This window comes from Trachinotus anak, unplaced genomic scaffold (assembly GCF_046630095.1).
Source record: "Trachinotus anak isolate AG129_WGS33_773 ecotype Australia unplaced genomic scaffold, CSIRO_AGI_Tana_v1 ptg000019l, whole genome shotgun sequence".
NCBI lineage: Eukaryota > Metazoa > Chordata > Actinopteri > Carangiformes > Carangidae > Trachinotus > Trachinotus anak.
The window spans coordinates 27,264,917-27,290,872 of NW_027273870.1; the positions used below are offsets into that span (position 1 = coordinate 27,264,917).

Consider the following 25,956-nt stretch of genomic DNA (forward strand, 5'->3'; position numbering starts at 1 on the left):
ACATCAAAAAGCAGCTCAAAAAAAAAAGAAAAAACCCTTCTGCTCTTTTAGAAGTCACCGGACTCTTCAGACGCTGTGGCGAGCCGAGCCTTTGACGGCTAGATTAGAAGCTGCTGGTTTTGTTCTGCAGTGATGCTCCTCAATTAGACACTTGTCAGTCATTTACTGTAAGAGGGCTGTGTGTCATTACTGTAGGTTATGGAATCTTAACAGTGTTTTTAAGCCTAGAAAAATTTGCTCATAAGCATAACTCAACATGTTGCACAGAAGCAGGATTTCACGTTTGGTTTCTGTGCCTCCGGGCCGGCGGCAGTCAGAGCTGGAGACATATTGTTTTTGGGTTGTCCATCTGTCTGTCCCTTTCTCGTGGCCATGACATCTCAGTAACACCTTGGCAGAGCTAAATTAGCCACAAACAAATGGTTAGAGTTTGATGGTCAAAGTTCATGGTGACCTAAACTAAGGGCAAATCTGGGGGAGACAAGTCCACCCCAAGCAGTGTGCAGGCTGTGTGGCAGGTCTCTGCTTCTGTATGTGCAATAATACACAGACGTAACGTCCTTGAATACAAGATGAATCCCAGAAAAAGAACATTATATCGTACTCACAAACACCCTAAAGGATCAGGAGAGAGTGTGATTCATATTCACAGTGAAAATACTGCATGTTTTCTGCACCATTAGTGAGACTGGAGCTCAGAGAGTTTAAAGTCTCTTCATTTCTCCTCCTCTTTGTCTCAGCCCTTCACTGACATTGTGCTTAATGTTACATGGTCTCGCATTTAAATTGCAGATTGCTTATTCTTTTATTATGATATTTGGTTTATTCTTATTTGTATTGCTATTTTAATCGTTTACTGTTACTACTTACTGTTGTTCCTAATTTTCCCAGTGGTGCAGGTTCATTGTTAAATTTAAAATCTCCAACCCGTTCTCTCCTTTTTCTGTCTCACAATCGTTCATCACCTGCTCTGCCCTCGTATCACCCTCTGATTCGTTACCATATCCTTCTGTTCCTCCTTCCTCAACATCTCCATCTCTCCATCTCTACTTTTTCTTCCTGTCTCCCGCCATCCCCCTTTTCCCTCATCAAATACCTTCTTCTCCTCCCAATCACCCCATCCGACCCTCCTCTAACAGTAAGGAGCAGCAGAAGAACCACGCCAAGGGGAACAAGTCCGTGTGGGAGCAGAGAACGAGCGAGATCCGCAGACAGAACCTGATGACAAGCCGCGAGGCGCTCTACAATGAGCTAGAGCAGGATGACTGGAAGGTGGGAGGGGAGGGAGAGGAGGTGAGGACCCCGCCCCCCCGAAAAAAGGACACATATATACACATATATATACAGTCTACTCCTGATATATATGTTGAATATTTGTTGTTACATGTGTAGAGTGATACGATACAATACTTAAAGGGACATTATCGCCCATGTTTAGAAGCCAACTCTTGGATGTCAGAAAAAAAAGCTTTCAATTAAAAAGATCAGAAAGCTTGACATTTGTGCCCAAAGATGCCCTGAACATGGGGCCCCCAAAACATTTATCACCATGATATCACAAGGAGGCCCTGAAGGGCAAGTGAATTTTTTTTTTTTTTTTTGCCTGGATCATTTTTCTACATTCATATAAACGACCCTCAAGGGGGCTCACAAGAACAAATGAAAAACAATATTTTGGGGGACTATATATTTTATTATTAATCACTTGCCTCTTGAGGGTTGTATACAGATGAAAAAGAAAACTTAGAAAAATAATCCTGGCCTAAAAAAAATAAATAAATAAAAATTCACTTGCTTTTTAAGGCTTCCATACAACCAGTGTCCAGCATTTAAAAGATAAAATTGACCTGATGTCTTTGCTAAATGTTTTTCCAAGAGTTGATTCAAAGTAAGAGGAATATAATTTCTCTGGTTTTCCAAAAGAAAGACAGTGGTTTAAAATCCCGAGACTGTGTTCATACTTGTCCCAGTGTAAGAAAAGATGAACGTGGTCTAAGGTCTTTTGGAAACTCAGGAAGTTTTCAACTTCTTCTCACATCCATCTGAAATCTGTGGTTATAAGATCAATGGTTTGTGAATGTGACAGGTAACCAGTTGTTTGTTGTCACCCGCCACGTTACCAGCTCTCTCCTAGTGGCTGTGACTTTTTTTAAGCAATGAAAAATCATTGCTTAAAAAAAAAAAAAGTAATTTCACATCAGCTGGAAATCTTTGTTGTTTTGCTGACCTGCTTTGGTTTAACTTCTCACACTGTTGTGGTAAGATGTAGAAGTGTATTCACAGGTGTGTCAGTCCACTGTGATGTCACTGGTGGGTGTGGTTACAGGTACAGAGCACGTGTCTGACCACACCTATCCACATCCATGAGTGAAGCTGGACAGAGATGAAACCGTTTCAACCCGTAACAGCTGTTGAACTCTGCATTTCAGTCTGATGTGAAGTTACTTTTAATTACAGTACATTTCACCCATCTGCATGCAGTATGCAGTGATCTACAGCAGAAACACTGGACTAACACAAAGGCCTGATCTGCTGTTTAACCGCTGTGTGGTCTGAGTCATGCTGTGTTTCACAGATCTATTGATTCCAGGGTGTAATGTCCCTTTAAGCCTGTGAAAGAATGTTATTAGTGCTAGAGCTATATGGGACGGCTTGAAGCTGCGTGCTTGGGAGTGATGCATTATAAAGTGGGGCATGCAGAGAAATCCAGAGCTGTACCCAAAGAGGGAAGTGGACTAAAAACTGGAACGGGGTGAAGTGTAACGCACTTCAAAAAACAAAAAAAAATCAGGAGTCGACTGGATATGGCTCGGCAAACTGTATATTCACAGCTGGAGCTGTTTTACCATTTTGTGGTTCTGAAAGCACTCATGACAATTTCTGCTTTTAAATTGTTTATGTGGACTCCAAAAATGGTGGACTGTTTGCCGAACTGTGTATATCTGTGGCTCAGGGGAGGGAACAGGGCAGGGCTGAGATTATGCAGGTTTATTCTGGGTTAACTGAGATGTCGGTTAGTTACCAGGTCGGGTGAACTACCTTAACAGTCAGGTTTCAGTTGACCTGACCTTGATTGCATCTGATGTGCCAGCTTTGAAGCAAACTGCTACTGCAACCAAAACCATGTAAATGCAACTGAGAGGTATTTTGCTTGGTTTGATGAGCGCGGACGTCAGTGAGGAAATAAGAATTATTTGCTTCATGGCTGCAGATAGATGGTTTTGACCAAAACTAGCAAAATGCTTTTCTTTAATTTGTTTTTCATGTTGCTTGGACTGAAACGACATTATCACTATAACTGTTATTCAGCTGTATAACCAAGTTTGAAATGCGGAACCAAAGTAAATATGTGACCTACCTTTCGGTCAATATTTCAGATACTCCTCATTTCTTCAGTGGCCGTACACTCGGGGCTGTATTTGTGTTTCTTCCAAATGTTCCTGCCAAACTTAAGCTACCAAATTATCAGTTCTTTACCAATTTAATAGTTTCAATACTTTTTTATTTCAACTGACAACATTTTGGTTTCCAGTGGATTGGCAGCACTGGAATATTTTCCATTAATCAAATTAATAAGATGCAGAGGAACTGGCCTTAAATATTTACTCAGCTTACTGTCCAGATTTTGAGATATCCGTGAAATTCAGCTTCCATCTTAATACAGTGGAGTCTTTCGAGTTCTGTGGATGCCATTTTTTCAGATGTGGATGTCTTAAAACTAGGGCACATAAAAACAGAACGTTTCTACCTGGCTGTATGCCATTAGGTCTAAGCAAGAAAATGTTATGTGATTTAGATGACCGGTCCCTTAGAGATATGTCTGAGATTGTGACAGCACCCACTGCTACCCTGTTACCCGCCCTCAGGTGTCCTACCCACGGAAAGGACGTGGCGACATGAAGACCCACTTGGACAGGCCGCTGGTGGTCAACCCACAGGACAACCGCAACAACAACACCAACAAGACCCAACCTGGGGAGCTGCCTCTGGACCAGGAGTACCAGCACCAGGACATCGACCACTACCGCCGAGCCGCCCACTACTACCACTACCACCACCATCACCATCAGAAGGCCATTGGGCCAGACAGTGGAGACGCAGGCCAGCCAACAGAGACCCGCGTGGAGCACGGATTCAGCTGCACGTCTCTGGGAAACGTGGAGGGCAGCGTGGAGGCCCAGCAGGGGGAGGAGAAGCACAGCCACAGGAGCCACCGGGGCCACCGACACAGGAACAGGGAAGCCAAGGAGGCTCGCAGCGCATCCCCCCACCATAGTGAAGCGGGAGAGGGGAACAACGAGCACAGGAGGTCCCGGCAGCACCGCAGGGCAGGCAGGGAGGGGGAGGAGGGCAGAAGACACAGATCCAGGGGGACGGAGGGAGAGGGGGAGAAAGGCGAGGAAGGGGAGGGACGGAAGACGAGACGGCATCGCCACAGCAACCAGGAGAGGAGCAGAGGGCATCGCACCAGAAAGTGAGTGAAGGAAGGGTTTATTTTCTCCATCTGTGAGTCTCAAATTACAACCTGACGAGCATTAATAGCCAGTTAAGTTTGTCTTTGTCTAAGGAGTCAGGAAGCCACCTGACACTCACTAATGACCTCTGAGGGGCTTCCGAGCTTAGAGTAGTTGACCATAGGTTTTGAAACTCCTGCAACAAGAAGCCGGAGACAGACTGTCCCGATGAGGACTGTCAACAATCATTGTGTCCAAAATGTCAACCTCATAGAAATTAAATGACAGATTTGTTCCAGATGTCCCACATCAGCTGGATCTGGATTATCAGGAACTATGTTGTCTAATACCAGCATTACACAAATTTAGACAATCTTCTGTTTTATTTTGAGAAATTTAATATCCTGTATATCTGTGTGTGCCCTAATTAATAGTTCAGTTCAGCGGTGTGTTCTGTATGTGTCAGTACTAACAGTTCAGGTGACAGTGCACATTTACTGACATGCGGTGCCACATCTGGTGTTTTTGATAAAAATGCGCCTTCCATCACCTAATCCTCTCCATCCTCCATGTTTCATCCTCATTCCTCCATCCTCCTTTCTCTCTATCAGGGAGCACCACAGCACCGGTCCCAGTCTCTCCACCACAAGACCCATACAGCAGTACAACGAGGACCTGGACAACTTCCGCAACAACAGCAAGCTGGCCAGTGCCCACGAGCACCCGTACGCCCTCCCACCAGATCATCCGGACCACCCAGACCACGTCAACAACCTGCTCAACTGCCGCGACGCTGACACCCACACCCTGCTCCACAGCATGGACAGCCTGATCCTGACCAGCATGGCCAAACCTGAGTACACAACCATAGACATGCCCCCTGTCTACCCCTACCCCTCCACCAATGCCATCCTGCAAGGTGAGCATCCATCATGAACGTCAAAAATAAAGCATCATAAATCCCCTGACATTATGAATGTAGAAAGTTTGCAGAATACAAATAATTAGTCCAAGTATGTGAGAATAAGACCCTGTCCAAATACCTTGGCCCTACCACTCTGTCCCACCCGTGCAACACTACACTCCCTGGTGGCGGATGTTTATTCAGGTTTGGGTTGTGCAGCATTACAGATTAAGCAGCAACGGCTTCCCTCATTTAGCTAAATAAGTAACCAAAATCACAAAAAAATCTACACACACTGCGTACAGGGTTACGGCTGCCTGCGCCACTGCTCCCAGTTCGTAACGCAAACTTTCCATTAAAATGTGGAATCCTCAAGAATGAGCTGAGACACATGGATAATGTCACTTGAGTAATTTTCTCACTTGACAAAGCTACTCTGGGTTGTGTAACATTTCACACCGATGTATATCCAGTGTCATTCAGGCGGATATGTTTCATGTGTTTACTGTCTTGCTCTGGTGAAGCTGACCTCCTTCTGTCTCTCTGTCTGTCCATCTGTTCCTCTTCCTCTTTGTTTTATCTCTTTGTTTTGCTCAGTGAACAAGAACGCCAACACCGACCAGAAGAAGAGCGAGGAGAAGAAGGAGGAGGAGGATGAGGGAGGAGATGAAGACGGCCCCAAACCCATGCCTCCCTACAGCTCCTGCTTCATAATGTCCACCACCAACCCGTAAGTATTTATATGTGTGTGTGTGTGTGTGTGTGTGTGTGTGTGTCTGTGTAAAACCTTCGCAAACACTGTCATAAAACACTGTACCGTGTTCTTATTGAATAGTTATTGGATATGAACAGTTTTCTCTCTTAGCTAAGAAATTTTAAACAGTTTGTTTTGTGTGCATTTTTCGTGTGTCAACATGTGCATGTATCTGTGTTTGCACCAGGTTTCGGAAGTGCTGTCACTACATCCTGACTCTGAAGTATTTTGAGTTCAGCATCCTGTCTGTCATCGCTATGAGCAGCATCGCCCTCGCTGCAGAGGACCCTGTGTGGCCGGACTCACCACGAAACAATGTGAGATACTACTGTGTGTTGACCAACCTTAACTGGTGGAGATGTTTGAGCATCAGGCCTTTACCTTAACATTTATATTAGGTTAGTGAGGGGATTAATAATGCTGATAATAGGGTTTTTTTTCAGTGACAGCCCGGCTGGAGGGATTATGTTTTTTTAGGTTGTCTGTCCCATTCTCGTAACCGTTATATCTCAGTAACGTCTTCAAGAAATTTCTTCAAATTTGGAAGAAATGCTCATTTTGACTCAAGGATGAACTGATCAGATTTTAGTGGTCAAAGGTCATTGTGACCTCACAAAACACGTTTTTGGCCATAAATTCATAGTTATTATGACAAAATTAGACTCAAACATCTTTGATGATAAAATGAATTGATGACATTTTATATCCAAATGATCAAAGGTCATCTTCACTGTGACATCACAATGTTCTGCAAGAACACCTCAGGCCATTACTCAATGCTGTAACCCAGGAAGGGGAGGTTGTGACCATATTTCCTGCAGCTTGGCTGCTTGGTGGAGGAAAACAACCGCAAGGCAGTGACACTAGTTTAATCTTGCACCAGCTCTGGGCAGGATTCCAGTGTAGTTGCATACCAGTATATTCGAAAGTATTTAGGATATCATCTTTAAAATAAAAATTAAATGCTGCAAATACTAAGTTACACAGGTTATGTGCATAATATTTCACGTATAGCTAATGTTTTAATATAAATAGTATTTATAAAAGAAGATATTTTCCCAGTGTTTTGAAAATGGCATCATAGGTGGCATCATATCTGAAAGCCAGCTGTTTGGGATCAAGTTCTGAGCAAACATTTTATTTTAGGAGACGATGTAAATGCAGCAGCGTATCATAGGTCATCACTGCTCATGCCGTGAAACATTGTGTAATAGCATTCAGCAGCTTGAAAATATTTATTATTGTAGTAAATGTAGCTAGGAGGTAGAAAAATGCGGGATGATACCCAGAAGAAAAATATAACCCAGTAAAAAAAAATTGAGGGAATCAGAAAATTAAAAAAAAGAAAATCATGATTTCATTTTTATCCATAATAGTAATCAGATCTTAGACAAATATTGGACACTGAAGAGGGAAACTGGCAAATACATATTATAAAATGGCAGTTTAAAAATAGCCAATGAAAACAGGATTAAGATTAGAATTAGGATTAGGCTCTGATTGTTTGTCTCTTCCTCAGCAGCTCTGATTCTCATTGATCCAGCTCCCTGCTCCTCTCTCTGCTCTGATAATTATATCTCACTGTGTTGTGTTACTCTGCAGGTGCTGCGCTATTTTGACTACGTTTTCACAGGCGTCTTCACGTTTGAAATGTTGATCAAGGTAACAAAGTATCACTGTGTGAGTGTGTGTGTGAGTGTGTGTGAGTGTGGGTATTATACGATGGTGATGATGATGATGATTGCGTGTTTTGTGTGTCTTGTTTTTGTAATGATCTGTTATCTTTTTTTGTGTGTGTGTGCTTACAAGTGTATTTTGTGCATTTGTGCTCTTGTAAGTGCACTGACTTGTGTATGAGTGTGTGTTTGAGTTATTGTGTGTGTGTATTTTTGTATGTTGTACTGAGCATGCTCCTGTCTTCCAGATGGTGGTGCTGGGCTTGTTTCTCCACCAGGGCTCCTACTTCCGCGACTTGTGGAACATTCTGGACTTTATAGTGGTTAGTGGTGCTCTGGTGGCCTTCGCCTTCACGTAAGTGCCCCTCCCCTTAACCCCCGACCCTCCACCCTCCTCTTCATCATCTCCATCAACATAACCCAAACACACACACACACACACACACACACACACACACACACACAAACAAACACATCCCACCATCCACAGAAAGACCCTCGTCACCCAGCCTCGTGCGTCCGATACAACAGGAAATGCTGATCTTTCTATTTTCTCAGCCTGCTCTACAGAAATCATCACTTCCTGTTGATGTCTTTCTACTGTCTACTGTCTTTCTTCTTTCTCTCTCGCCTTCCTCCTTCAATCTGCCCTCTTTCTTTTCTTATACCTTTAAACTCTCCTTTTCTTCCTGTATTGCTTCCTCTTTTCCCTTGTTCTTCTTCTCCTTCTCCACTTTATCTCCCTCTTGCCTTCTCTTTTCTCTGTAGTCTTGTCATTGTCTCTTTATTACCTCTCCCTCCTGCAGTCTACCTTTTGTCCATTTCCATCTCTGGTTCCTCATTGGTCATAATCACGTGGCATTGTATCAGCAGGTCTTTCTCTACGTTTCATCTCCATTTCATCTGGACAACCACCCGAGATCCTTAACTAAAATCTAACCCTGATATCCTTCACCTGTAACATCCTCTCCATCTCTGACCTACACTCTAAAAAGGAAAAGGGCTCCTCATAACATTTTCTTGATGCTCCAATCTTTGGGGAACCTCAGGTGGTACCCTGAGGAACTCCATTACATCCACAAATGTCTAATTGAGCAGTGTTTCTGTGGTGAGGGCCCACAAAATTCTGAAGAAAATTTGTTTTTAGAGTGTAGTTTCACTGTCTCCATCCACTTCCATCCTCCACAAACGTCAAACCTTGCCTGAAAAATCACCCTAACAACTACCCCAAATATCACCCCCCCCAAACTGTCTGATCTAATAAACTACAAAGCACCACCTGCTCCTTATCAACATTTTCTCCTCCCAATCTTCCTTGCTCTTGTTCCCTTGTGTCCCCTATTTGCCAATCCATGCCGCTCTGATATTTCCACCAACCAGGCCGTGAGTCATCCCTTCCTCTTTTCTTGCATCTAAATCACCGACTTTGACCCCCTTAACCTTTGCGTACCAACACACACCCCCCAGGTCCTCTACAGCTCTGGTGCCTTCACCTCCTTCCAGATTTAAACCCCCACCTTTTCATTAGAGCTCCTCCACCTCTCCATCATTACAGTATTCACATCTACTGTATTTCCCTACTTCATCCCCCTCTTGATCCTCACATACAGCAAAGAGAGTAAGAGAACAAGGGAATACTGAACCACGTTCATTGCTTTCAGTCGACCTCTCCAAACCTTTATTCTACAGCAAACAGCAAGGGAGTTTTTACTTGCTTCCATAATTGGTTGGTTCTCTGTTTCAGCTACAGTTTGTAGACTTGCTCCACCTTTACAAACTGTTTGTGAATTCATACTTCACGGCAAGCCCAGTCCATCGTGCCAGAGCACCCCTATCTTCTTAAAACCTAAGGATACTAAAGAAAAGGCGAGACTGGGGTCAGCCATGCTAGTAGCACAGGGAGGACATGCTAATGTTTAGCAGGTATAATCTAGTCCATGTTCACCCTCTTGGTTTAGTGTATTATCATAATAACATTTGCTAATTAGCACAAAACACATGAAGGTGAAAAAATTCTATTCGTTTTGCAGGTATTTGGTCAAAAACCAAAATACTGGACAAATTAGAATTTGACCACCTGGTGATGCTATAGAAAAAGTTAAGGGATCACCAAAGTTACTATAGTTCATCCTGAAGGGGACCACGAATGTCTCACTCAATAGTTGTTGTGACATTTCACTCAGAACCACAAACATTAACTTCAGTGTGGTGCTACAAGAAAAATCAGGGGATCATCAAAGTCAGACGGATTCATCCTCTGTGGACCATGAATGTATCTTCAAAATTTCACGGCAAATCATCCAACAGCTTCTGAGCCCAGTGTTGGACCATTGTGGATGATAGAGAGATTGAGAAGATGGACAGTTTATAGCAGAAAAAGTTGTTGCCTTGAATTTCTGGGCTGTATGTTAGGAACAAGTGTCACCATTGCTCTCTTGCTTGCTATTATCCCCCCTCAACCCCGTCCTACTCACCCCTGTCCAAGTATAACCCCAAATGTCTACCGCCCCTCCAAACTCCACCACACACACCTTCCAACCCCACCTCTCCAACAACCATTAATGCCAACATCCTGCCGTCAACCAAACCACACCCTTGCCTCCTGACTCCTCCTCCTTCCCCATCCTCCGGCTGGAGGTCCCGGACAGTCAGTCTGTGGGGGTGAGGGCGCCCCAGACACCTTTAACCCTTTAAGAGCCCAGGCTATCCGTTCGCCACAGGGAGGAACACCGCCAGTGCTCATCGCCTCGTCCCCCTGTCTCTCTCTTTTACCCACACACACCAAACACAAACACATACTCATCCGCCGTTCTGACCATGTTAACGTACCCGGAGGCCACAGGTATTTAACTCTCCTTCCTCTGCACGACCTGGGGAAGACAGACTGAACGTGGGAGGGAAGGATGGAGGCATGCTGGGGCAGGGTGTGGTGGGTGGAATGATTTGTTAATATGCTGAGGTAGTATATAGATAAATACATATGAATTAAATATGTATGATATTTGCACCTGAGTGTGTGTTTGTGTGTGATTTAAAAAAAAAAAAAAAAAGAAAACACAAGAGTGAGTGAGAAAGAAAACGCTCATGTGTGCATCCTCCTCAGCTCTGTGGATGATCAGTGCATGTCTGCCTTGGTGGCTGCATGAACCTGAACACATGTGATGCAGTGGACGGCATCACTCAGGACTTTGTTAACGATGTCCGGAGTCAGTCCCAGGCAAAGAACATGCTCTGGTTAAATATGCTCTAGTAGCTATTGTGTTCAGACTGAATGCAAAGCAAATCTTAGAGGTGGTGTCACTGCAGAGCACAAATGACAAGCAACATAGATAGATGCAGATTTGCTTTAGGTGGCATGAACTGAGGTAACGATTTTCTTTTTTTTTTTGATTTTGCTATAATCAGCAAATTTCAAAAAATCAACAATGTGTTAGTACAGAAGCCAAGAAAGGCCATACTCGCAAATATTTTTTTATCCCGTTATCTCAAGATAACAGGATAATTATTCTGTTAACTTGACATAATAAAACTCATTATCTCAAGATAATGGGATAAAAAAAAAAATTGCAAGTACGGCCTTTCTTGGCTTCCGTATATTAGTCCATCTCTGAATACGTTCTGAGCCCTACCCTGTCTGTGGTGTTCAGTCCCATTTGTTTCTACTGACATCAACTGTGCACTTGTTGTCAACTTTTATTTAAATCCAAATTTTAACATATGGGATATGCTCAAAAAACTACAGTGCCCATGGTCATTATAATGAAGAACCATGTCACTTAGTGCAATAGACAGTTAAAAGGATTGATTCATTGCTGGCTTTGGTCTTTTTGTGGGATTTGTTAATGATAAGAAAAATATAGAATATTACCAGCTTTATCTTTTAACTTTGTTTTAAGAAAAAGTACCATCTCAAAATACTGTGACTTAATTTCAACGTACAGTTGCATGAAGAAAAAGACACTAAATCAATAGAAAATAACAAAAAACTTTTTGGGGGTAAATTTTGAGATCAGTCTCTGACCTTGAGATCATTGCATATGTTGCTAGAAAGATAGACCGATAAAATCTATCAAGTAGCCCAATGAAGGCCGTTTGGACTCGTAAAAAAAATGTGCAGCACCACCTACACTTTGGCACCAAAGCTCACATTTCAGGTCAGTTTCGTCTGCTGCCTGTGATCCCACAATGCCTTGAAAAGCAATTCATTTTGCATCTCATAGAAAAATTACAGAGAGGTAGCAACATCTTGTTCCGCACCACAGCCAGGGGTGCTAATGACTTCTCTTTGCTTTCAAGCTGAACACAGCAGTTCTGCTGTTAACAGCAATTATAAGTTATATATATAACGTCGTCACTGTTCACACTGCCAGCAACTTGTGTTTTTGGTCATCAGAAAAGTTGTCTGCACCTAAATGATCACAATCCTATGTACAGCCATCATATGTCCGACATAAAAATGAGCTAGCTCACACCGCCCATGGGACTGTATGACAGTCATGTGGTTGCTAGCGATCTGAATGCAGAGTGACATCAGGATGGGGAGGGTGCACATACAAGTGTCTGACAGCACAGCATACAGGAGACAGGTGGTATGAGTCTGAAGTGAAATATCACTTTGGTTTAACGTTTCACACGTGCTGAAGTTCATACTGTACATGTTAAAAAATGTTATTCATAATTAATTCTCTTACATTTTTATTATAACATTTTGATAAATAATCTGATCATAGACATAAACAGTAATAGATATGTGGTGTTTTGCTTGGTTTTCAAATTAAAAGCACCAAATCAGCACCAGTCACAGGTTCCCAGAAAGATACATTTTTGTCAGAGTGAAAAAGTGAAAATGTTCCACCAAAGTGAAATGTCACTTCAGCAAGAAAGACAAGCAGCAAGAGAGAGCTTATCAAATTCTATTATGCCATCTGGCTGATAAGTTTGTTACAGGAAGTTGAGAATCACTCCACTGCTGCACCCTCCACAGCATGACTCCCCGCCGAAAAGAGGATGCCTCCTCCCCTCCTTCACTGATCTCCTTCTCCTCTCCCCTTCTTTAAGGCTCTCTCCTCCCTTTCCCTTTTCCATCTATCTACTTTAATCAACCTTTTCATTTACTTTTCTAGGTGCTCCCATTGCCCCCACCCCCCACCTTCGCCTCTCCTCTCTCCACCCTGCCTCCCTCTCCACTATCTATCCTCCTTTGCCTCCTCGCTCCCACCATCTGCTCCAGGGCTGAGCTAAAATGCAGTTTTGCTTAAAGGGGCGAAGCCTTCACAAACGCCTATGAACTTTCACTGTGACGCATGACGTTGTTTAAAAGCAGGTACCTCACCGAACCATTGTACGGAGGATTTTTAGCATGGTCAGAGTGCAATGGCTTCACATTTTTATGGGTTTTAAACACGACAGTTGCGCTTCTGGCACCCTTCATCTTCCAAATAAATGCGGAATGAAACGTGGTCGTGACTGAGAACTGCATGCAGTCGCAGTACTCTGTGAGAATGCCTTTTCTTTCTAATGACGGTGTGTGTGTATGGGACAATACACACAAATCCATGGTTTCTTGAGTCTCCACTCATGATGGATGTCCTGAGTGTATGCCTATGTGCCCAAACATGTCAAGAAAACCTGGAACCGGCCACTTGTAAAGATCTGATGCCTCTTTCTTCTTCCCCTGTGCAGATGTGCATGCAAAAGAGCTTTTGATAAAATCCCACTAGATGATTGCAGATCTAATGAGGGCAATTTGTGCTGTAGGCCTGGTCTAATTGATCATTATGCTGTGATAAGATAAGAATCGGTGTAAATGGATGCAGCAATCGAGTTTCCTCTTCCAACCGTGAAGGTAATTCTTCATAGGGCTGGTAGCACAGCCGGCCACAGCAGAAGACAGCCAGGAGAGGAGGAGGAAGGTTTGCATATCCAGAGTCTCAGTCACACAAGTGCTCTTACTACACTGTAGATCTCAAGGGGTTACCTGAGAATATAGTTTTAAAATGGCTAAGTGCAGTTCTAATGGAATAAATGTCATAATATAAGAGGAAGGAATGAAGAACAATGCTCAGTTCAAGTGATTCACTTAACTCATCTGAGCCTTTTTCAGATTATAAATCATTATCTCAAGAGTTATCTAATTATTTAACGAAATATAATTTGTATGTGCCAGAGCTAATGCTGTAACAACTTATGTAGTCTTTTTGCTAACATCTGCAGTTGTGCAAATGAGACAGTTTTTCAATGCAGTTAAACTTAAGGCAACATAACTGACAGTATTAATGTATTTTATTGTCAGACTGATGGACCAGCTGTAACTATTGTAGAAGAGTGGATGTCTGGACAAGCTAATTCTTGCATTGCAGTAAATTTGCAGACTGTCTTGTTTCCAAATCAGAGGTGGCACTAGCAATATCCAACATGATTTACTTTTAATTTTAGTCATTTCTAAATCACACATAGTAATGTGTCAGATCAGGCCATAAGATCTATTAACTCTCTTTCAGTTGGCCAATGTGGTTGATTCTCTGTGGACCTGTGTGAAATTAAAGAATCACCAAATTTATAGGATTAGGCTCCACCTTTAACCATCAGCTTGTTGTGTAGGGAGACCGGGGACAGTTATAACAATTTGGAAATTTCCTATCTGTTTCTTTTAAGCCATTGTGTTCAAAATGTAATACAAACTAGTTACACATGTTTGGTATTAAATGGTGTAGGTGTTATTTCTGCAACACAAACAGAAAATGCACGATTTAGTCTCAAACACAAGGAGTGAAATGTTAGAATTGGCCCCATAGTCCGGTTCAGTTGTAACATCATGATATAAGGATTATGTGGGAGTGCAGGCAGCGCTATCACAAAAATAAAAGACATTAAAAAAACTACTCCCTCAGATGGAATGGGGACTAATTTGCGCATGTATAGAGTGAATCAGGTGATTTGTAACTTGTTCCTGATTTGAGAAATTAGAAGTGTTACAACCATCCCTGCTCTCCCCCCACTAAGATTTTTTTTTTAAGTGAACATTTGGAGAAACTAGAGCAGTGTAATACAGACTATCCAACTGAAAGCTCTTAATGTTGTTACAAAAAGGAAGATGTGCAGCAGATACTACAGGATAATATAGTACGTATAGGCTTCAGTTAATCTAATTACAAATCTAGGAGACGGGTGTGTAGACATCCTGTACAGTCGTTATGGAAACAAGAGATGGGTGTGGGAGGGGGAGGTGGGAGGAGAGGGCGTGATGAGTGTATATGTGTGCTGGTGGGTGGGTGGGGTTTGCTAAGCAGCTATGGCCATCTTGCTGTCCTTCCTTCTTTGTCTGTCTCTCATATGGATGTATTTTTTTCCTGTTTCTACCAAACCCCCTCTCTCTTGTCTTGTGTCTGTGTTTGTCGTTCTCTCTCTATCAATGTGTGTCTGTGTGTGTGTGTGTGTGTGTCTGTCTCTGTGTCCTCCCCTACCCTCCTCCTCCTCCTCCTCCTCCTCTTCTTCTTCTGTCCTCCGTCTTCCTTTCTGTCGCTGTCACTGACTCTCGCTGTCTCCACCTTCGGTGAAACTCAACAGGAGCAGCACCCGGTAAAGTTCTTCCTCTGTCATCCTCCTCCTCCTCCGCTCTGTCCCCTGCTCTTCATCACCGGATCAAATTAGCTTCTCTCTCTTTCTTTCTTTGTTCTTCTGATCGTTCGTTACTCATTCTCGCCGCATCGCTGCCACTTGTTTTCTTCTCTGCTACCACACCAACAAACCACAGGAAACCATCTACACACCTCAGTAGGTTTGGTTTAAAGGGTTTGATTTGTTGCCCACAAGTTTATTAGACTGAGCAAAAAACCTTTAAGTAATTTACTTATTTAAATGTCCTTTAAGTAAATTTCTCTTTAAATTAGCATCAAAGCGATACTCCACACACTTCTATCTCTTGATTATCAACCTGTCATGCCCTGTCGGCTTGAAAGGTGGCTGTAAAAACGTTTTTCTTTGGCTGCGTTCATCTTAACTCCATATAGGTCAATGGATTACAAAAATGAAAATGACTTTGCCACTGTCCATCAGTACTTACTCAGTATGCTGCCAAGTTTCTGAGTAGGTGCGTACAGTGGTTTTCACATATTGATGCATCTGCTTCATGTTCATCCATTGGTCGTCTTGTGTCTGGAATCATGTTCTGACCAAAAATAGTGCAGCATTAAAAACACAAAAAGATTTATATAAGTGTGGGTGTGTTGTTACATGTACCAGTGAGAAGTAAAATATACAGAATCCAGGAAGTTCAGTTAGACTAATAGGTCTATGGGTTTGATGGCTAATCAGATGCTATGAAACTGCAGCGCAGTTTATCGTCTTTAATCAATATCATCATTCACTTCCTGGTGATTAAAAACAAATATTACAACAAGGTCGGATTTTACATTTGGAAGTTACCGTAGTGGCCATCATTTCATTCTCGGTCTTGACAGACGTGAGGAAAAGATGGTGATTTGGGTTAAAATAAGTACTTCCTCGACATTAGACAATCTTTGTTGTCATGGTTACAATAATAACAACGTGGCTAACTTTATCGAACGGTCATTGATAATAGAAACAACATAAACTTCTTTCACATTGGAATTGAAATACGGCCACTAGATGTCACCTGACAACAAAAGGTAACTATGGGTCATGATAATAATAATTTATAGGAGAACGGCCGTGCATTTTGTCCCAGTGTAGTATGAGACTATAGGGACATGCTGATGATATGGCTACGGATGAACAGTGTAATGTATCATGGAGCAGCACGCTGCAGGAAAAGTTTCTGTGGACTTTTTTTCTGCCTCCACTGTTGGCAGCCATTGTAAACATGAATCCAAGCTTTTAACAGCGTCTGTGCTCCATGATGGACTAAGGTATAGAAGCCTTTTACTGCCACCTTTTAGTCCTCCAGGTGTTGAGAGCTTGATAGTCAAAACACTTGTTGGCGAATCACAGTCATTGACCATTGAAGGAACCCCTTGTCGTTTTAGTAGTAGTGACAGAATGATAAAACCGCACACTTTACATACTCAAACATCCGTGTTGAGACTCAGAGAGCTGTTGCCGTTATCGTTATGCTCGTGTGTGCGTGCCTGTGTGAATCCTTGCGTGAGTGTGTGTCTGTGTGTGTGTGTGTGTGTGTGTGTAAGGATGTTGTTAATTCCTGACACCTATGGCCTCACTGGGCTTTACTCTAATACTCTCAAGCTGCCCTGATAGAGAGACCTCAGTCCTACTCAGCTTCAAAGGAGGAAGGCCTATTGATCACTGATTGAGTCTCACACACACACACACACACACCGACACACAAACCCCCACACACATACACGTAGAACTGCCGAGGTTCAGTCTCAATCAATCAGCCTTGAATTGAATTGTCTTACGTTTTCTGCCACGGGAACTGAGTTCATAGTTAAAGAGCGAGCCTTGATGGACGACCTCTCTTCTGCTCAGGCTTGGCAGGCGTCCAGACGCCTCCTGCCTTGTTTTTCTGAAAATGGCCCATCCACTTACAGTAAAGATCAACTCGGCTATTTACTCCCTTGACACCCCAATTTTTCCTCACTGATATTGGTTTATGGGCGTACAAATCATGAGCAGAATGTTCACTTATGGGCTTCGGAGGGGAAACAAGCGCATTAAAACACACTACTACTGAGGGAGTTTGTCTTTCGGCCCTCAGTCGTTTTTCCCCGGTCGCTCTCATGGCTCGTTTGACTCTAGTGTTGCAGCGTGTTTGTGTGTGTTACGACATGTAATGTCTTGTTCTGCGAGTGACATCACATGTCCAAAGAGTCTCGCATAGCCTCCGTTTCCTGTCCTCTGTCTCCTTCAATTGAGGTCGCAGTCCCGGCCGAAGACAAAGAAAATGACATTTTTTTAGAAATTTTGGAAATTAGGGAAAGGAAGCTATGTGAAACAGATCAGAATCAATCCATTTAGTGTTAACAAATTCAGGATTATAATGAAATAATCCAACCCATGTAATACTTACAGCCCACACTTCATGTTTCCACATCTAAAACTCCCATTTCTTCCGAAGAACCGAACAGCGTGTCACTGAAAAAGAAAGAAAGAGGTTTGGCTGGGCACTCTGCCGGGAGATGCCTGTCAATATGGAATGAGTGAATGTCTATTGTATGATGGAGCAGATTATAATAAATGATGATGATGATGATGCTGCTTCTCGATGTCCATGAAACCAAACGATCGGGCAACTGATCGCTTTCCCTCCCACCGGTTTCATGTTTGACGCACACTTGACGCAGTTTCTTTTTTCTGCAGAAGAAGAGACTGTAAGAGCTGTGACTGTTCACACCTTTGCAATGTACTGTTTTATACAAGGTTACTGCAAGTGTCATATCATGTGTTGTTTCACTTAGACTTTATGTTAATGGTTAACTCAGCTTTGAGGACATACCCGTCACCCCACTTCACCCCCTTTTCAAAAATATGGTTGAAGATAATAGCAAAAGGGTTGGGTAAGAGCCCGTTGCGATTGTTCCACCTCCTCATCCCTCCACTCCGCTCTCTAATTTTTCTCTGGCGCTGTTGTTGTTCCTTGGCTGAACTCTAGGGGGAGCAGCAAGGGCAAAGACATCAGTACAATCAAGTCCCTTCGAGTGCTGAGGGTGTTGCGTCCTCTAAAGACCATCAAACGTCTCCCCAAGTTAAAGGTAGGCCCAGGAAGGTCTCTTGGTTCTCTCTCAGTTCTGGGGTTGCATGCATCAAGTTTAGTTTTCTGAACAAGGACATTTTCTGATTGTGGCAGAGAAATAAAGCCTTCTTTCGCACTTATTTGATGGCCCTAACAGGTGAATCTTTTGCAGCCCTTAGTCTGCAAAAGATAGAAAAGATGTAGTCCCTGAAGTGGAACACTGCTTAGAGTAATCTCTCTCCATAAAAATGTCTGCAACAGTTTCCCAACTCATTTTTTCATGGCTTTTTCCATCAGTTTAATTTCTTGAGATAACATAGCACTCACCTGTGTAAGTGCTGAGGTCTCAAAAAGTGGCTGAAAAAGGGTTCAGCAGTGTAAAGGCACAAACTGTCAGATTGTCTGACAGGTTGTAAACAAACCCACAGTTTAGCCACATTTATGTACAAGAGAAAGCCAAGGCCAATGGTAAAATGATCAAACACATCCATTACAGTTTACAGAACAAATCTGTGGTCGTAATTAAATGTAGTTCCATGAAACCATCTGGTTCTGGATTCTCTGGATGTTGTTTGAAAGAATTATGGGAAATGTGGGCAGTCATTATTAGGCATTATTATTATTATTATTAGTTGAAGTTGACAGTGGGCAAAAAAATTAAAAACTCATCACAAACTTTAACTCAGCAGTACAGAAGGGTTGATTTGTCACTAAATGGTGCAATAATGTTAATTTTATTTTATTTTGTCTAATTTCTTTGAATGTAGTAATACGCAGAATTTTCATTTAAGTCCACTATAAAATGTATAATATTCTTTTTATAATTATTGGTGTTTCAGGAATCAGTATTTTGTGATATGTGAAGTCAAGTCAAACCTATTTCCAGAGCACAATTAAAAACACCAAAGTTTTTTACAGAGAAGTACAACATGAAGTCAAACGTTATCTTACTGTTGCTTTCACTCTGTGTTAATTAGCCCGGCCGCTAAAGTCTAGTCACAAACGTCTCTACCTCTTCCCCACAGGCTGTGTTTGACTGTGTGGTCAACTCTCTGAAGAATGTGCTGAACATCTTGATCGTCTACATGCTCTTCATGTTCATCTTCGCTGTTGTGGCCGTGCAGCTGTTCAAAGGTCGTTTCTTCTACTGCACGGACGAATCCAAAGAGTTTGAGCGCGACTGCAGGTTGGTTCAGAAACACCAGACACACAGAGTGTGTAAATAACATAAACAACAGAAAACAAAAACATTTTTAATTGTTACTTCTCCAATTTTAACACATTTTTCAATTTGTGCCATTTGTACTTTAACTTTAGAACTAGAAAATATTTTTCCTCACCACTGTCTTTTGTCACAGTAAAATTTATGGCCAGAAGCTCATTTAGTGTCACTTACTTACATAATTTGCACAGAGAAGACAGTGATGTGCTGTGTGGAAAAAATGCGTCTGTGGATTTGAACCTTTGTTAATGAAAGAAAACAACACTGTTAATCACTTAGTACTTTGCTTAGTTGTATCAGTTGTGCAGATGCTGCCACCTGGAGGAGACAACGAGAAGCAGTCACTCTATAAACAGAATAAACCCTAAACTTCTAACTCTAACGTCTCATTTTGTCAAAAGTCATTAAATATAAAAATACAGGGTGTGTGGTGATCTCTGGATATTGTTTTCTGATTTAAACGCATCTTGTTGTGTTTTCATGTTACACCCTGTGTGTGTGTCTCCTTTCAGGGGCGAGTACTTGGTGTATGATAGGGATGAGGTAAAAGCTCAGAAGCGGGAGTGGAAGAAGTACGATTTCCACTACGACAACGTGGCTTGGGCCCTGCTCACCCTCTTCACTGTCTCAACTGGAGAGGGGTGGCCAGAGTGAGTGGAACACACACACACACACACACACACACACACAGACACACACTAGGATCTATTTACATTGTCCAACTATAAATCCTACAGCTCTGATTGGGCTTCTATAATAATGACATTATAAGGGCTGCATAAATATCTGTAACCACATATTGTGACTGCAATGACTTTTAAACAACAGCTGTAAGCACATATATAATAGGCTAATATATGTATATAAATTTAATGTATGATAAATCATAATAATAGACGTGCAAGTCAAGTGCAAGTCATTTAGTTTTTTAAATTAGAGAGTCATAAATATGAAGCTGAAACATATAGCATTTGGGTTGTTATAGGGTTGCAATGGCATTTCTAGAGTTTACAAAGATTAAAGTGAACATATTGTTACATGACACAAATTTATTTAGAATTTTTCTGTTTTTTTTATTTAATAGCAACACAAAAATGAGATTTGTTACACCAAAAACAAATAAAATGAATATGTTAGCACATTATATCTTTGATGAACATGAATTTGTTCAAATATTTTCATGTTTTATTTTATTTTAATGTACTTTTTGTCCCCTCTCTTCCCCTCACAGCGTGTTAAAGCACTCAGTGGACTCCACCTATGAGAATCAGGGCCCTAGCCCGGGTTACAGGATGGAAATGTCCATCTTTTACGTGGTGTACTTCGTTGTCTTCCCCTTCTTCTTCGTAAACATCTTTGTGGCTCTCATCATCATCACCTTCCAGGAACAGGGGGATAAGATGATGGAAGATTACAGCTTAGAAAAGAACGAGGTGAGAAGAGCCATGAGAGGCCGCGTGGAATTTCAGACCTCTAGTGATAAGTCTTTATTTTTCAAGCGTCTAACGCTCCTCTTCTCTCCTCTTACAGAGAGCCTGTATAGATTTCGCCATCAACGCCAGGCCTCTGACTCGCCACATGCCGAAGAATAAACTGAGCTTCCAGTATCGCATGTGGCAGTTTGTGGTGTCTCCGCCCTTCGAGTACAGCATCATGGCTCTGATCGCGCTCAACACCATCGTCCTCATGATGAAGGTAAAAAATATCAGTTTTTTTGTTCCTCTTCCCAGAAAAAAATCACCTGCCTCTCGGAGGTGTTTGTACAGATGAAAACAAACAAACAAAAAAAAAACACTTGCCTTTCAGGGCTTCTGTAAATTTCAAAGTGGATAGATCAATTATTTTTTGAATGCAACAAATCATTATACAGAGTTCCATTTGTATATTGGTAATTTTGACAGCTTGGTATGTTGAGATTATGACTTTTGAAGATCACTTATGAAGATCACAAAATAAAACACAATGTCTCACGAAAACATGAAGTTACAAAAATGAAAGAAACTTTCCAAAGAGAGGAGACAAACTTTAAGGAAATCATATTTAAACCAAGTTCAGTCACTTTTCTAGAACAAAATCAGCTCCTCTTTTGTTTTCCATTGAACATAACTTTTCCTTCACATTGATCAAGATGCAATTTCTTCGTTACTGAGTCTTCAGTTTTGGTAGGATGCAGTTATGCTCTGTGGTAATACAGTAAATCAAACTCAGTGCTATAACAACACAAACCGTACTGCTCTGAAAAACCAAGCAGTCTGCCTGCAGCAGGGAAAAGTTGTGCTACGTAGCTAGAACTCTGCATCGAAGACACCTTTTTACTTTTGTATTCATTTTATCGTTCCCATTACTTTTCTGTCTTTGTTCTGTGCGTGTCTGCAGTTCGACGGTGCATCGTTAACCTACGACAACGTCCTGAAGAACCTCAACATCGTGTTTACCACCTTCTTCTTCATGGAATCAGTCCTTAAGATCATTGCATTTGGCCCTCTGGTAAGCTTGAAGCAAGAACCACAAACATGACAAAATCCACAAAGATGCAGCAGCTACACACACACACACACACACAAAATTCCTTTTCCTTTTCTAGGTTGACCCAGTCTATATGCTTCAGTGTTTCATCCTATTATTCATTTATAAAGCGAGTTATTTTGGTAGACAGATCTAGAGCATGTTCTTCCTGTCCCTGAAAAACCCAGAGCGTACTGTGTTGTTGCACAGCAGTCACGCTATCAGCCTCCTTCCAGGCTGTCTCCACAGCAACAACACCACCATAGGCCATGGGGTGTGTCCCTTACCCTCAGATTCAGTTCTGGAAGGATGCAGTTGTCTACCTGTAACGTCTTCTCCGTCTTCTCTGTCTTCTCGTTTCCTGACAGAATTACTTCAGAGACGCCTGGAACATTTTTGACTTTGTCTCCGTCCTTGGAAGCATCACAGACATATTAGTGACAGAACTAGGGGTAAGTGCTTTTGAGTGTTTAGACCAAATGACACTTTGTTGGTTGCACTTGTTGACCATTGTTTACATGAAACTGGTTTGTTGGACTCAAAGGAAACATCAGCCTTGATGTCAATGTCAGTGTCTGTTCACAGTAAATTTACATAGATATCTGATGTAATTATTGCTGTAAACTTGACCTTTCTCTTGGACTCTTAAAGTGACCCACTGTGTTGGTCTTTTTGGCTCATAACCCTCAAAATGTTGCAGTAAAGCACAACAACAAGCACAACTAACTTTCACACAGAATTATCATTTGTATTCTAATCTATTTATTTATGACTTATTTATAGAAGCCTATAGATACAGCCATTACCATTTTTTCACAAGCAAAAGATATTTAATCCTAAGATTCAAGTACAAACACAAAAATGATACAATGACAAATTCCATAAATCTGTTTTTCTTCCTCCCTAAAACCACCGAGGTAAGGTGCTGAAACAGATGAAATAATAGTTTAGGGCTGATTTTTCCTTTTAGTCAATTAGTTGCCACCTGAAAACCAATGTGCATCACACCGTGTGGACACACACACACACACAGAGTTGGGACTGAAAAGCAAGACTTCCGGGGGTAAACAGTTGGTCTGGCTCTGACAAAAGGTAAGGCAACATAATCCACCAACCAGCTGCAGTAACTTCACCTCACTGTAACAGCGAGACTCTGGGAAGTCACAGCTATTTCCCAAGAAGTAGTCCCACTCAAACCACAACGTGTCCTTTTTACACTTTGAATTAAACATACAAGATATAACATGGTACCTAGTGAGGTGCTGGGAGCTGAATTTCTTACCTTCAGATGGAGCCGGGCCGGCTGCTTCCAGCTGTTTTCAGTCTGTATGCTAAGCTAAGCTAACTAGCCACTGTGGTGGGATCATATTTGCCGCACCAACATGAAAATGGTATCGATCCTCTAATCCAGTGGTTCCCAACCTTTTCCAAATTCTCAAAGATGTTGTCGGCCCACATCCGACCCCATAACAAGATGGAGGCTAAATTAAGCATTCTTAGAGCACCTTTATATTAATGGCAATAATCAAACATTTAGGATTGAACTGAAGCAGGAGAAGCTCAGTTTTTCTTTTTTGTTCCACAGGGAGAGATCACTTATAGATTCGTCATCTGTCTCTTGACTCTCTTTCATTTTAATTCTTCCTTTTGCTAACTAGCTACCCTCTTTGATACTCCTTTTTTTGGCATGGCTGTGATCTTTTAGTGCCCAATCAGACTGAGAAAGAAAGAGCAAACATGATGTGGTTTTTAAAGATCATTTCAATTTAAAGTATTATTTATATATACACTATCTATTTTTTTTTTAAATTACATCTTTTCACTAACATTGTACTGTTTAGCGAATGATTTGTCATCCCACTTGCAATACCTTCGTGACCCACTAGTGGCCCCTGGCCCACAGGTTGGGAACCACTGCTCTAATCTAACGGTTCACAGAAAGTTTCAATAATTCCTTTAATTAACACAACACTGTATGTTCAGCCTCTTTGTTTCCTTGTGTTAAATCTACTAAATTTGATCAAGCTGAACTGTCAGGCTGTAAATTGTACAAGCAGATAAATTTCTGATGCTAAACATACATACAAAGGCAAACATTTGCTAATTGTACTTTGCAATTATCTGTGTGTGTCTATATGGTGTGTGTACATTATTCAGTGGAAGGTTTTAATCTAAAATCCATTCAGAATTTTTTTTTTTTAATTACAATATTTAACTGGTACAAATTCCTTTTTGTGACAATATTTTCACCCCAAATTCTTCAAATTTCTCTGTATGTCACAAACGTAACATAACCTGGAATGGTTGGCAACAATCCTTCAACCCCAAATGTCAAAAAATTTCTGAAGTCCACATTGTCCTCATTCACATTACAATCCATGCTGTTGACTGCAACAGAATACCAGACTTGGTGGAGTCTGATGTTTGGGGTTAAATGGCACTTTGCACCAATCACAGGTTGTGCCTTTAATGTACTTTTGTGCATAAAAACATTCATGTTTATCTCACTGTTAACGGTGGTTTTTTCTGTTGTATGCACATCTGTCAGTTTGTCTGTGTTAATACAAATGAACTTAATGTATTTACTTAAATAAGACTCAGTATTTGTACAATTCAGGACCATTTTCAGCCTCTCTTTGTTGTCAAGCTACTTATTTTTTCTTTACCATGGACCAAACAGCAGCTTAGGTTACACATCCAGGTCCAGTCGTACTCGTTAAACCTCTCTGACTTGTACTGAAGTCTTCCTCTCATTCACACTCACGGGAGTAGCTGCAACTCTGCTAATTACTACAAAACAACTGTGTTTTCAGATGATTAAAAACGACCTGTGGCCGAGATAGAGGTGCTAAGTTTACGCCTTAGCTCTGTGACATTAATTGACATCAGTGTTGTTTTCAACACTGTGCTGATGTCCAATCGATTATCTGCCTCCTCTGTGTCAGCTTGAAGCAGCTAACGTGCTGATTGAGTGCATTTGATCTTTGCACTAGTTGGCTCATCAAGTAATAGCTCGTGGTAGTGCTAGCTAGTAATCACATGCTGACATTAGCCAAAAAAAAAAAACAGCTGTTCAGATTTACTAAGGTGAATCTATAGCTCTAAAGACATAATGTCTGGACCAGTATCTGCCTGATAAGACCAGTCACTCTGACTTTCACTCAGCTGCCTGAGAGCTGCACTAGCTAACAAATTGAGGATAAATCAATACAGAAAGAAATCAGGAGGACGAAATGACAACATAAATGTCTATTCGAGGAAGAAAAGTAACTAATGCACAAACACTGCAAATGCGTAATATTTAGAGGTTAATGTTTTGACTCAAGAATTTAGATCAGTTCACCTTTTGCACAGAGACCTGAACCCCTTTAGGGCCCAGTTTGGAAAGCTAACCTTCAAAGAGGGGCTGAAGCACCTGTATCTGATGTCGCTCACTAACTGTTGTTGTTGACCTGAAGTTGTGTTTCACTGCCTTTTTAACGACGCCCATAATGATTCCGTCTTCCTCTTCTATCTCTTTACATGCTTTCTTTAAACCTCTCTACTTTGTTGGCGCCCTACGCCCCTCCCACTCCCTCCTCCTCTGATTCAAATCCATCCAATCAAAATGCACTATGAAATCCTTCATCGTGTTCTCCATCCGTGCTGCGCCATGACATGTGGTGGTGGTGCTGTGATGATGATGATGATGATGATGATGATGATGATGAATATAATGATGGTGATGGTGTGCGTTTCGCCCCATGCCCCCGCCCAATAAAACATACGA

At 41.7% G+C, this 25,956-nt stretch overlaps 1 protein-coding gene across 1 annotated transcript in view; it reads left to right on the top strand.

Moving 5' to 3' along the window:
• LOC139636087 (voltage-dependent P/Q-type calcium channel subunit alpha-1A-like) overlaps positions 1-25,956 on the top strand; it is a 105,517-nt gene that overhangs the window by 34,421 nt on the left and 45,140 nt on the right. The window contains exons 18-31 of the mRNA XM_071503773.1: positions 1,140-1,293; positions 3,867-4,474; positions 5,066-5,373; positions 5,956-6,088; positions 6,300-6,429; positions 7,715-7,774; positions 8,037-8,143; positions 18,380-18,479; positions 19,486-19,646; positions 20,195-20,332; positions 20,914-21,115; positions 21,213-21,377; positions 22,059-22,169; positions 22,556-22,639. Of these exons, the coding sequence (XP_071359874.1) occupies positions 1,140-1,293; positions 3,867-4,474; positions 5,066-5,373; positions 5,956-6,088; positions 6,300-6,429; positions 7,715-7,774; positions 8,037-8,143; positions 18,380-18,479; positions 19,486-19,646; positions 20,195-20,332; positions 20,914-21,115; positions 21,213-21,377; positions 22,059-22,169; positions 22,556-22,639 (2,461 nt within the window). The remainder of the gene's footprint in view (positions 1-1,139; positions 1,294-3,866; positions 4,475-5,065; positions 5,374-5,955; positions 6,089-6,299; positions 6,430-7,714; positions 7,775-8,036; positions 8,144-18,379; positions 18,480-19,485; positions 19,647-20,194; positions 20,333-20,913; positions 21,116-21,212; positions 21,378-22,058; positions 22,170-22,555; positions 22,640-25,956) is intronic.